This window comes from Gymnogyps californianus, chromosome 3 (genome assembly GCF_018139145.2).
Source record: "Gymnogyps californianus isolate 813 chromosome 3, ASM1813914v2, whole genome shotgun sequence".
NCBI lineage: Eukaryota > Metazoa > Chordata > Aves > Accipitriformes > Cathartidae > Gymnogyps > Gymnogyps californianus.
In genome coordinates this window covers 27,290,567-27,304,226 of record NC_059473.1, presented here as the reverse complement: position 1 = coordinate 27,304,226, position 13,660 = coordinate 27,290,567, and the positions used below count along the sequence as shown (strand labels likewise).

At 45.3% G+C, this 13,660-nt stretch overlaps 1 protein-coding gene and 1 long non-coding RNA gene across 5 annotated transcripts in view; both read right to left on the bottom strand.

The window, feature by feature from the left end:
* EML4 (EMAP like 4) overlaps positions 1-8,468 on the bottom strand; it is a 169,848-nt gene extending 161,380 nt beyond the window's left edge. For all 4 annotated transcript variants that reach the window (XM_050893482.1, XM_050893483.1, XM_050893484.1 and 1 more), the window contains exon 1: positions 8,389-8,468. In XM_050893482.1, coding sequence (XP_050749439.1) covers positions 8,389-8,413 — 25 coding nt within the window. In that variant the 5' untranslated portion in view covers positions 8,414-8,468. The remainder of the gene's footprint in view (positions 1-8,388) is intronic.
* Positions 8,469-9,194: 726 nt separating this feature from the next.
* On the bottom strand, positions 9,195-12,559 carry LOC127015219 (uncharacterized). Its single transcript, XR_007766302.1, has 2 exons — positions 12,421-12,559; positions 9,195-9,809 (listed from the first exon to the last, which is right to left on the bottom strand). It is a non-coding gene; the product is annotated as an uncharacterized LOC127015219 (long non-coding RNA).
* Between the last annotated feature and the right edge of the window lie 1,101 nt (positions 12,560-13,660).

Below are 13,660 nucleotides of genomic sequence, written 5' to 3'. Positions count from 1 at the left end.
TAGTTTGGGGAGGTGACGTCCATCCTCAAAAACTGAACCTGCAAGATTGGGCTTTATTCTGCCATTTTTAAACAGAGCTTGCCAATGAAATTCAGAGGTCTAATTAACTAAAGATCCATATAATGCACACAACAGGAAACCTTTTAAGAAAATGGCATGGTCTGCTTGTGACTGTGAATAAGGGGGAAGGAAACAAACTGGAGCCCACCCTACTGCTGTTGTTTTGTACAGCGATGGGCGCAAAGCTCGTCAGAACCCTGACGTAAAAGCAACATTTTTCTTTTGTTCTCAAAAGAGGAAAAAAATGTAACATACGGTAAACCGTAAGCAAACTAATAGTTCTATCATTCATTTTACATATATTTGGGATTGTTAGTTTAGTTACGCATGTAAGAGCTTGCTTACCTCAGCTGCTGAGTGAAATTGAGCATTTTAAAACAACTTCTATTACCCTTATGTCATAATTTCATTAAAAACCATAAAAAGTGGTGAAATCATTACCTCTTGTGTTTGGACAGCAAATATAAATTTCTCTTGTTAGTAGACATTTTCTTGCTTTTGTGTCCTCAACTCAGAATAAAGAAATCCAACTCTTTTGTCTTTAAAATTACAAAGTTCTCATGAAAAAGCATTTTCATTTACTTTAACTAAACCACATTTCTAGGCCTAACTAATTTACAGTGTCCCTTTAGGGAGCCAAATCTGGGGCTTAGAAGCATTTGTGACTTTAATTTATCCACTGGGTTTCAAACTCCCAATTTTCCCAGAGGATTATGAAAGCCTGCCAATTTAGCTCAATGCATTAAAACTGTTTACACAAATCCAAAAGACATTGAAACATAAAACAGTTTGGTTTCAGCCCCCCCTCCCCCCCTTTTTTTTTAAGCCCAAAGAAACTGGCAGGAGAAGTGGGAACCAACTCCAGGCTGGAGCACTGCGTTCACAGCTACGGGCTGAGTTTCAGTGAAACAAGAGAGAATCAAGTGAGACACTACAGTGAGTGTTTTTCTTTAATTTAATACAACATCTGAAATCCAAGGTAGTTGTACCTCTCCAAAATATATCGTAACTCATGTTGCTTTGTCTCTTGCCCCTTCCATTGCACTTTTATTATGCGTAAGAGTCACTCACATGCAAGCAGCTCCACAAACCTAAAGAAAATGTATTTAAATACAAAAAGTAAGCCTACTTCTACAATAAGACAGATTTGCACTCAAAAGTATCTTGCCTAAAAGATGCAAGAGCATGGAATCCACATCATTAGATGGGGCAGAAAGGCAGTGTAGACCACCAACCAAAGAAACTGGACTCTCCAACACTGGCTAAAACAAAATTGTCCTTCCCAATGAACAGCACTGTCATGCAAACTAGAGCAGTACAGACATTAAAAAATCAGGAGAGTAGTCAGGAAACCAGCAGTTAAAGAACATCAAGACACAGCTATATTTAGTAAACAAGTTAGGCTGAAACTATTGAGGGTGAGCCGAAGAGGCAACCCACTGAGAGGCAAAACAATCAAAAAACTAGTAAAAAAAACCCTAGTTCATCCAACCCAGTAAGAAGCCTTAGGCCACAAAGCTTAGGAAGAATATTGTAGTACTCACTGATGGTATGCAGCATGAATACTGACAACATGGAGCAAAAAGAAAAAAAAAAATTAAATAAAAGTAAGTAGCAAAGGGGAGTGGGAAGGAGGAAGAAAAGAAAAACAAAAAACAGGAAAAAAAAAAAAGAGGCAAAACCAGAAGAGAAAAACATTTCATATGTTCCAAGATTTAGCAATAAACTCAGGCCTTTAATGACTCTGGTGTCTCTCTTCACATCCCACCCCTCCAGCAGCACCACCCATTTACTTCCACTGACTGTCTGAATTATCAGTTCAGACTGCAAGCTTCTCCATGAACACAGACTTTTTTAAATCTCAGTGCACATACGTGTGTTTCCTAAAGATGACTCAAAACTCTTAGAAGAGCTTGCACATCACCACGTGGTGTTTCCAGGTATCCATCCTTCAGCACCCGATGAAAGAAAAGCCTAGAAAACCAAAATTCTGCATCCATTTAAACAAGCAGATGAAAGAAAAAAAGGCAAACAATTCCTCTTTAAACTGTTGGTGCCTGTGCTCACTTGTTCACAGAGAGGAAAAATGAGGCGAGCAGTGGCTCCACCTGAGCTCATAAGTAACCATAGAAAGGTTTCTTGAAAAGGAAGTTAGTGAAGCTTACAAAAGTTGTTTATCAGGTGCTTATCATCTCCTAAACAGAAGAATGTCCCTACTAGAAACACTCAACACCAGCAAGAGCAGAGAGACTTGCACTGTCATCAAACATGCCATGTGCTATAAAATTAATTACCTTTGAACACCCTTCCTATTACATTAGGTGTGGGTAAAACAGGAACAACATTCTTGGCCTTAAAATCGCATTCATTAAAGATTAGATTTAGCAAGGACCTAAAGAGAGAAGGGAAAAATAAACCTCAATAATTCATAGGAACCACATCAAGAAGGGAAGCAGCTACTCTGAAGAGCAAGGAGTGACATACAGATCTCCCTGTACATTACTAACAGCACAATTAGCAACGTAATGCTGCTTACAAAACAAAACAATGCTTCAGAGGATTTGTAAGAGCACTGTTCTTGACCAGTTTTTTCCCCTCTTACATACCTCATGATATAAAGCACAGAAAAAAAAAAAAAACCACCTTTCAGAGTAGGTTCTTCAGGCAAGAGAAAATCCTGTCAGATAACTACTTCCCAGAACAAAACTATTCAGTTAAACAGTATGAAAACACACTGTGAGGCCAAAAATTCTTCTCAGCATCCCAGGCATTACAAGCCTTTCTAAAGGAGAGAGAAGAGAGTCTTTCTAATAGAGACTCCTGTGTTTGGGATTCTGTTTCTTTTTTTTGTTTTTAAAAGCGAGAGTGTTACTCACAACCAGGCCAAATATTGCCAATTGCTCTGTGCAAAAAAAGGATTGTTTTTTAAACACACGATCCTTTGCTTCTCAGCTGGCTACAGAGCAAAGGGTTCCTCCTCACTGCCCATTAACTAAAGACCCTTTTAGCAAAAGGTGGGCCACCACTGAGTTTCTAAAGCAAACAGCCTGTCTTCCTTGCTGCTATAGTTAATCACCCCCGGCACCAACCAAGGCCATCTTTCTCAGGCAGGATAGACTGACGTCCTGCCAAAGTTTTTATTTTTAAGACGACTAGCACACTGACAATAGCACACAGCAGTCCCAAGAACAGAGCCCCGTGAATTAAGCTGAACTTGCTGTTGCTATGAGTAATTGCACTGCAGCACCACGGCCACTTTTGCAGTCTAGACGGGCAACTGTAAAACTTCGTGTCCTAGCCCAAATAAATGACAAATACCCCAACTTGCTGTAGCTAGTCATTCCACACACTCATTTTTCTCAGTACTGAACCCAGCCAGAGATGAATCATGATGCACACACGCTCCCCAGGCTCAAAGCACTGGTGACCACAAGATCCTCTCTGCCTGAGCTCTCCTGACCCCTCTAGCATACCTGCCTGCGCATCACTGGGGGCTTTAGAGAAGACTTACTGGGTTTTATAGCAAAGCCACAGGTTCAACAGACACTGTTGGCTCTTCCAATGCAGAGGAGAGCACATACTCATAACACTGCCTCAGTAGCTACCCAATGCAGACCTGACATACCTATGAAACAGGAATGTTTTCCAACAACTTTCATACAATACCCAGTAAAAGAAATGGGAAAAAAAATTAGGGACTGACCTACGTGCCACTCCTCCAGTAAGTAATTAGCACATATACTGCAGTTAGTAGCAGACATATACAGTGACAGAACAATATGTAGATCCTACATAAAATGAAAAAATGAATCTTTCTTATTATTCCTCCAGTTCTCCCTCCAATAACATCAACAGCAGAGCAAAACGTTGGTCTCCACTTAGTCATTACAGCTCTCCTTTGCCTTCTATTTCTCTGAAAAAAAATGCAGCTCAACTACTCTTTTCTTTAAAAATAAATCCTGAATTATTCTGCTTGCCTGAGACTTCAAGAGAAGATTGATTTTAGTTTCTCTGTGAAAATATTCATAAAGAATTTTTCAGTAAAGACTACTTCTAAGTTTCAGGGCATCCTGCACAGCTGCACAAAACCCATGGTTAGAATGCAGAAGTTGAGACTTCTTCATTTATTTTCATGAGTTACTATTCTGCCACAGACCTCATTGCTGGAGAGAGTCCTATTGAAATGCTTTATACCATGTTGTTATCATACACTGGTGACAAACTTGGAAACGGCCGTAGTCATTTTTTTAACATAATCTGATGAATGCTTCCATATCTTTGTTTACAATGAGTTATTGTTACAGAGCTCAATTAGCAGAAGCTTTCTGAGAAGGGAAAACAATGCAACAGCTAAAAGCAATGGAAAACTGTTCACCAAAGAGCACCCCTCACCAGCCCCACGCAACCGGTCACGGCTTACTCTTCATAACCCTAAATCTACTAGATCTCACACCTTAGCCAATTAACTTTACAGCAAGTAAGATAAATGAACAGCTTAAGAGGTGCCACAGAGAAGTGACAGAGTGACAAATGCTTTATATTAAGACAGCACTCTGAGACGCCTTTCAGCTGAAGGTGGACATTAGCTGCACCAGAAAGTCACATTTTAAGCCCAAGAAAGGCATCACTCTCCATGCTGCAGCAAGTTCACAACACAGCAGAGCCAACCTACGAGCTGCCAACATACACAGTGCCACCACATCCCACCTACCCTCAGCTGAGGGCTCCTACCACTTCCCTCCCACCACCTGTCATGCTTCTCCTACCCTCTAACAAGCCGATTTAGGCAGAAACCTGCCAAAACAGCTGGGGCAAGCAGGAAGGCTGTAAATGAATATAATCCATGATGATATGTAAAAATCAAAATTATTGTCGGCAAAACTGCCAGTCTTCTACAGTCCTGCTGCCCTCTGATGGGCATCTCTGAACCAGTTCACCATGGGCTCACAGGCACCAGGGTGAGGGTGGAAAAGACACAGGGCAGTAGTGCAGCACGAAGAGGAGAGAGGGCTAAAGCAGGATGACCCTTACTGACAGGCTTGGCTGTACTACTTCCCACATCAGCTTTGTGGTTTGTTCCCCCCCCCCCTTTTTTTTTTTGGTAGAACTCTGCTTTATTCTTTTGGTGGAATTAACAGTGCTTTCTTTTCCCTGAAGATGCCGTCTTCAGGTTGTTTTGATCAGGACCCTAAGGCGCAAGAGAACTTGGCAGAGCCAGAGCCAGAGCCAGACACCCATGCTGTGCTCCTGTCTCGGCAAGGGTGCAAGCCAGGAGCCCAGGTGCTTGGTCCAAGTTCCCGGACTTCTTGTTCCCATTCAGAAGCACATGCTTTCACTTCGAGGGATGCAAAAGAAAAAGCAGACGGCCAAAATCCATTGAGCCCTCTGACGACCGTCGTGTTGGAAATGCTCAAATGTAAGGCATGACTGTCCTACTTGAGACAATAAATGGGATTCAATAACCACTTTGCTACCAGTGATATTCAAAAGGTACTGAAGTCCCAGCAAATGTGAAATAACGCAGTGTTTTATCAAAAGAGTAAATCAATACCTACTTCGGCTGTGCAAGTTAACTCATAATACATATATATAGATTTTTTTTTTACTGTGTACAGTAATTGTATACTCTTAAGTGGAGTGCTACATAAGCATTTACTAAACCAATAACCAAAACAATTTTCTAAATTACATATAAAATGGTTTCTTTCATCTGTTTATTCTCATAAAAATTTCAGTGTGGAAGCCAAAAGAAAACAGCTGCGTAAAGTATTTTCAACTGCAAGAGACATGTAAGAAGGTATTTCTGCCTGTGCTGGAGGGCACAATCTGTAATAACATTTTGCCTTCCAGATAATGACAGGAGGCATTAAAAGGACAACTTGCTCTCTAATAAGCTCGCTTGACTGGTTGAGCACGCACATGCATAGATAGCACAGTTTTGCCAACAATAATTTTAATTAATTTTTACATTTCATTCTAAATTACACTAATTTATAGCCTTCCTAAAAGACATTTAGCAGACAGCTAATTAAATTCAAGCCATTAGATTTTAATTAGAGATGTCTAAAAAAAAAAATCTCAGAATAATTCACACATCTTTGTGAACACTACATGCTCGTTAGCAGCTAGAGCAACCAACAAGTGATTATAAATACAGAAGAGGACTAAGCAGCACAATTCAAACCTGAAAACAAGAAAGTCACATAAAGGTTCATACTTCAAAGCTAAAGATTCTGGGAATGCCCCCTCCTCAGCACCAAGTCCAGAAAACCACCGTGCATCAGTGATTGCCATAAAAGTAAAATTGAAGGCCAACTAACAGTGAATATCATGATACACAGTTTAAAAGGTTGAGCTGAGCCTAATCCTCATTAAATTCTAATAAAATCACAGTGCTTTCCTGACCAAACAGCGAAACAAATTAAAGGTCCAGATGGAGCCTCCCTTAATAAGGCAAGTGGGATGCTCTGAAGAGCCCACCACCGCTCCAGCCCAAGGTGCTGGGCCACCCAACCAGCCCACACTGTTGCTCAGCAAACAACCGCCGTGCAGGAAAATGATGCTTTATTATTTCAAAATAATTGGGTTTTTTCCACTTCCAACAGAAAACAGTTATTTCTAAATATGGACCTCAGCGGGGCCAATACTCCATGAGTTAAAAGCAATACCGGTGCCCTTTGATATGGTGATCAGTTCCACTACTGGGTAAAGAGGTTCATAAATATTAACCGTGGCACATTTGCATATGTCACCCACAGGCACAATCTTCCCTCTGAAAACTGGGAACAGAACTCGTACAATTCCTCCGTGTGTCGCTTTTTGATCATCGGCTATAAAATGACCATGGAAGTTACTTGAGCAAGGAGAGTACATCAGGCAAACAGCCAAACTACCAAAGTGTACTGTTAATTATGGTGCACCAGTTTGGTTTGGACAGGTGCCCAAAATGCTGGAGTTGACATTTCAAAAACCTGAAAGGTTAGGATCACACTCAGAAGTATTTAAATGAGTCAATTTTTCCAGAAAATTGAGAACTACTCACTATTATTACAGATTTCACAGGAGTGCTGTAAAAATAAATTAATCTAATTTTTAGAGGCACATATTTATTCTTGTACAAAAGATGGAGTGAGTTTGATCACTACATGCCTGCAATAGATGCAGCGGCCCTGAAAGCGAAGAGAAGGCAGGTAGGCACCACATGTAACGTCACCGCAAAGTGAATGGTCAGACCTATGTTACCCTCGTAATTCGCAGAAAACACATAGGAACGTACACGCTTTATAATTCTTACATTTGGATACATTTCTAGTTCACACTTTTAATCAGGACGACTTCATACTACATGCAATCCGTCCTCCAAATCCACCTCCAGAAAGTGGGCCGGTGAAGTATTTTTTCTTAAAGAAACTGATGACAATTTGCCGCAGCCTCAACAAACCTGAAGAGAACGCAGCCTGTCATTTTTCTGGGAATATCTGGATAAACAAGTAGTAAATATTTTCGATCACACCACAGCTCCGGGCAGAGGAACCTGACGCTCAGGGAGCCCGGAGGACTCCTCGGGCACACGGAGGGATGCGCGCCCACCGGGAAGGCGCCGACTCCCCCGCCGCCACCTCTGACATTTCCGCGGACACCGCCACCGCTCCCAACTTTTAAGGCGTGAGAGCGAGCACCGCGGAGCCGACCTGAGCCAGGCCACGGGGAGAGCTGCTCCGCGGCTTCCCGGGGCAGCGGGGCGCCCCGCGGCAGAGGCGCTCCCGGGGCTCTCGCCGCGACACCCAGGCCCGCTGCGCCCGGCCGGCCGGGGTCCCGCCCACCCCCGGAGCAACAGGGAGGAACGAAAAATAAAATAATAATATTAAATAAAATTAAAAAACAAAACAAAACAAACCCCACACAACAGCCCAAACCCGAGCAACTAACTCTGGGGGAGCGCAAGCCCCCCGGCGAGGGAAGAACAAAGGAGGCAAGTGCAGCCGGAGCTCTCGCAACAGATGGTTTGAAGCTGACCAGATTTCGCGCTGGCATCCCCTCCCCTCCCCTCCCGCCGCAGCACGGGCGGTGTTTGCGCGCACCGGCCCGGCCGGCACCGCGTCGCCCCCGGCAGCCCCCGCCCGCCGGGCCGGTCCTCGCCGCCCGCCCGGCCCCACGCAGCCCCCGCGGCGCGGCGCAGCCCAGCCCCAGCCGGCGGGGTCGGCGGCACCACCACCGGCCGCAGGTGCGCGCCCCCGGCCCCGCGGCAGGGCGGGTTGGCGGGCGGCTGCCGGCACGCTTGCCCCGTCCCGTCCCGCCCTCTCCCTCACGCTTCCCGCCGCCGCTCACCCAAACTCCCGGCGAAACCGTCCATTTTGTCGGGGGGGAGGCCGGTGCCGCTGCCCGAGGCGAAGCCGCCGTCGCCGGCCGGGACAGGTTCATTCACCGGCGGAGCGGCGGCAGGCAGCGGCGGCGCCGCAGCCCGGCGCTCATGAGCCGCCCGGGGCTGCGGCTCCGGCAGCTCCCCGCGCTCGGCGGCGGCGGGAGGCGGCTCCGGCGGCTCCTCCTCCTCCTTTTCCTCCTCCTTCTCGTCCTGCTGCTGCTGCTGCTGCTGCTACTGCTGCGGGGCCGGCGGCGGCGCTGCCCGGCTCCGTCCCTGCGCCGCGACCCCAGCACGGCAGCTACTGCCGAGCTCCTCCCGCCGCCGCCAGCGCCGCCCCAGCGCCCCGTGCTGTCGTGCTTCCGACTCCGCCCGCCCTGGCAGCCGCCGCTTCCCCTGCGGGCGGGCCGGCCCCGGCCCCGGCCCCCGCCGGCGGGCAGCCCCGAACCGCCCCCGGCTGCGGCTGCCGCCCGGCTCGCGCGCCCCGGCCCCGGGAGGCGTCTGCGCGCGCCCCGCCGCCGCGAGAGCTCCGGCTGCTGCCCCCCCCCCCCCCCCGCTGCGCTGGGAGCGCGGGTTGCAAAGGGACTGCCGGGAGGAGGGGGGGAGACGATGGGCTGCTGACCGCAGCTTTCGGCCGGGGACACCGGGGGGTGCTGGTGCCAGGTCCCGGTCTTTGCCAGCACACCTTGTCCGGGATAAGCCGTTTAGGAGTAACACCTCGATTGACGTTCAGAAGTTTATACTATCGGGCAGTTTGTGGGAGGGTTAATTGGGCGATTTAATATAACGATCCCAGAGATTTGCTTAGATTCATCTAAAAACGCTCGTTCAAACTAGTTTGGGGAAGTTTTTCCTCACTGGAACTGTCACTTCTGTAACCTCGTGTTTCTCATAGCTGTGTATGAGCAATCTCTCCCTCCACTTCCAGCCAGCCACACTCCCGGCTGTCTCCTGTAACTTCCAGCCATGTGGTTGATGACGAGGGAAAATAGAAAGTAGAACCAGAAATTCGAGTCAGCCATGCTGCGTACCATCTCATCTCTTAGCCAAGAGTGCGTTGTAGGTTAAGCAACATCATCGCGCTGTGTGTTGTGCTTTCTCCTTGGTCAGGAAAAGCTACGTACCCATTGCAACATCCTGGTTTGCTATAAGTGTTTTCCTTTATTGCACTCAAGTGACAGTGCTGCATTCGTACAGAGAAATGGATAATTGCATCATGAGCACGTCCCTGGCATTTGCAGCCACGTGCTCTCATGACAGTCTGTGGATGTTGTTGAACAGGACTGGGAAGAAATGTGGTGCTGGAGAGCAACACAGACCTGATGGTAGCAGCGCCCATTTCCCCAGCACCTTCCATCCACTCAGGCAAAAGCATCGTTATGTTGCTGATCTGCAATATAAAATAAACCCGAGATGTTTATGCTTGCTCACATTAGAGGAAAACGCCTTGAAATTTTTCATCAAAACCTAATCTCCACCAGATTTTCCAGCAAATTTTACTGAACAGCTGCCACAGCAATGAATTTAAGTGTGGCTGGCTGCAAACTACATAAGTAATCCGTCTTCATACATCCCGTAGTCTTGTCAAAAGAGATGCCTTTCAGTCAATCTGCTATAAATGGGACATCATTAGCCACTAAGTTTCTTGGTTCTTATTCTTTCTGGTCTTAATTACTAGCAAGTATTAGACTTCCTAGCTGCTCATGGGGTCTGTTGCTGTAGAACAGCTCTATATAGCCTACTTCCATGGTCTTTCAGCAATGGCAAAAGAGTGCTGCAGTCACTCCAGCAAAAAGTCCCTCAAAAATGCTTTGTTTTTTACAAACAAAAGCAAGAACAAGGCACTACAGCTCCAGTCCCATCTCCCCACCCCCTATTTATTACCTGCCTCAGGCCAGGTTTGCAAGATGCTTAAAGCATTGGGAGTAGAGAGATACAAATCTCTCTAGCTAGGAAAAGTGTCCAGGGAATTCAGAGCCTGTGGACAGTTTCCTTCAGAAAAGGGCCCTTTCCCTCTGAGGCAGAGCCTTATGTAATTTCTTCAGGTGGGACCTGTGTGCTTCAGTATGCTGTTTTGTTAAACAAACAAAAAAAACCCAACTAAATAAAAGCATGCCCAGCTGCCTTCTTGAGCTCTCAGCAGGACCATCCTTCAGACACACCAGTGAGTGAGTTACTGTAAACATCCTTAGGTTTGTAAGTAGCATTGCCTCTATTTTATAGGCTGGAAACTGAGGTGCAGAGGTGAAGATGACAGCATGAATCCTTATCTAGATGTTTAATTCCTCCTGAAATCGGTTAGGAGCATGAATGAATACCTTTGATTATCTGGGTTGTGCAGAGCTTGCACAGAAGTACATAAAAAGTTAAAGAGCTGCAAAGAAAGCTAGATCTCCATAATCTTATATTAAGCCCAAGATGAGTATGGTACTCAGCTACTGTTGAACCCCCCAACTTTGGTTCCAACATTTTAAAAATAAAGCTCTATCACTGCAGAGTTGAGGAACTGAACAAAACTAAAGAATTTAAAAAGCAAGGAAGTTAACCTCTGTGTGACTTGTTAATTGGGAATTTCTGAAGAGCAAACACTATGCAGAACTTAACAAAATATGGCAAACTCCAGCTTTTAAATTCTTATGTTAACTTCTCCAGTCTAAGCCAAGTTCTGAATGCTACCTAAATTTAGGTGGGGTTTTGATTAGAGTGTTAATTTATTTATTGGTTGTGTTTATGGTGTACACAACAGATGTAATTGTGGTATAGACAATACACAAGCAGAGTTTTAGCAAAAAAATCTTCAGTAAATACATATATGGGCATGTGTGTATCATCTTTAACAATTTACTTCGCTGCTGAGTAGAGTAACTTACAATTAAAGCAAAAAATACTTCTGTTTATGTAGGTTTCAGACAGGTACTGGCAAATTACTTAATATAGCCTGTAGACTGATAAACAATATGACTGTTCCAGGTGCGAACCCTAAGGACAAGGCAATTTCTTACCTCCAGTATTGTACCTAGTGCTTATCTTGGAGGAGGGAAGAGTTGTATAGTGCTTTAAGGGGTTTAGCTTCTGTTTCTTAGTTGACAATGATTCAAAAACATGAACCAGACAGTTGTTATAAAATTTTAACAAGCTCAGTGATTGTCTCCTTCTAGTTTACATTTTGATGCTAGAGAAAGATTACATTATTCAGAATTGGAGTAAACTTAGAATATCTCACCTCAACTTTCAAATCAGCTAAACATCCAGTGCTTTATTGCACGTATAGATGGTAAATAGAGAAAGACAACTGCGATACCACAGGGCAGGAATTTTACATCAGTTTGACGGATTCGCAGCTTAGGAAATCCAAATTCTTGTCTGCAGCCTTCCCTCCCTCCGCAGTGCAGCCTGACCCTTTGCAAGTCCCACTGACGCAGGAGGCAGCTGGACTGGTGCTGGGGTAGGGCAAAGCCTGGGCTACACTGCTCAGAGTAGCTGGTGAGCAACGAGCCGGTGCCTCAGCTGCTGTAAATCAGTTTGGTGTTACAGACTTCACCGGACAAGGCTGACGTACCCCAGCTGAGGGCCTGGACATACACATGGAGTCTCCCTCTTACTAGAAGGAACTTAGAGAAAATATGAACCACAGAAAGAGGTCACCTTGAAATACACAGTGGAAGCTACACACATTCCAGAGATTTTTACCCAGCCCTTGAAAGAAATAGGCTATTTTTCCCCCATTGTTTCATTTCTCTGGCACATTTTCCTTGGACTACAGGTTTTTGAAAAGCACTTCTTGTAAGAATACCTTTGTGGGTTTTTTTTTTTTTAATTGACATAGTTTGGCAACATTCAGCCTGGGAATTGTTTATAACTTTTTGGTGGCTTGAATGTAAATTATATTTAAGCATTTTTCCACTGAGGAAACATAAAAATGATTAACAACTGAAAATGAAATTGCTGAGATTCTTGTACGTGAAGTTGGGAGCCTGAACCTATGAGCCACTTCATCTTACCCGTTAGAAAGAGGAATCTGCTTCCCACAGTACTCGTCTCCTGTTACTTGCAATGGAGTCTAGTTTCCTGGACCGAAGTGGAAACATCTGAAGGAAATCTTCTCCCTCCTGCAGTTTTTCTGGTGCACCTCTTCAGGGCGAGTGGTGAGAGCCTGGATGCATGGCAGGGAGCAGGGAGCAGCCATGGAGCCCGAGCCCGAGCCCGAGCCCGAGCCCCAGCCCGAGCCCAGCCCCAGCCCCAGCCCCAGCCCCAGCCCCACAGATCTGGTCCTACCTCTCCCCTCCTCCCACCTGCAGACCTGAGAGGGAGGGAAGAGGTGATGCTATTTGTAACCAGCTGTGCCCCACAGCTGGTGGTGGTGGTGGTGTAATCAGTGTAGGATCACTCCCAGTGGTCGTTTGAGATGTTGTTCCTTTGCAGATGTGGGGTTCTTTATGGTGCCTTGTTTTGAAGAGGAACAACTTTGTTGGCTTGCCATAAGGCATGGGATATTGTTAATTCTCCCAAGTGAGGCTCAAGTTACAAGAAGTTCCCAGGGGTCACTGATGTAAGGGAAAAAATCTGATGCCTGACCTAGAGGAAGATTAAATTACTCCTCCCCGATTTACAGAGGGTACTCCTCTTACCTCCAACACAGAGCCTCTGGAGTTTTTCTTTCTGGGCTGGGGTTTTGCCTCCCTGCAGAAGCAGCCTAAGGTTCAGTCCCTCTAAATTACCCAAGGGCATGAATCAGCACCTGTAACGCTGAATGGGCTGGAAGGCACTAGGAGTCTTGCCAGGGACTTGAGGAGAACTAGAGAGCTTCCATTAAAGCTTTTAATTATGTGTTTAACTAAAATATGACATAGGGTTTTTAAAATGGGTCTGAATTTGTTAACTGCTGTGTCTGTCCTCATTAATTTTGATAAAGGCGCCTAGCTGCTACTGTATAATACATATTAGAAGCCAGTCTTTTTGATGTTGCTGTGTACCTGCTTCACTCAGTTTTTATAAATGATTCCTAGAGGTCTGAGGTTATGGCATACCTAAGCATCTCCTGGTCTTCCTCCATTGTCATATAAAGTAGGAACACAAATTGTCTTCCAAAACAAAAATATCAAAGTTTGCCGAAATGTTTCAAGTGGCTAAACTCTGGTTAGGTGGACTTTTTTGTAGTAGGATGGATCATAGTCTTATTTCCATAATGCTACTACTTCATTGTTGGTTAACATAAAAACTCATAAAGAGTCGGGGTTGACT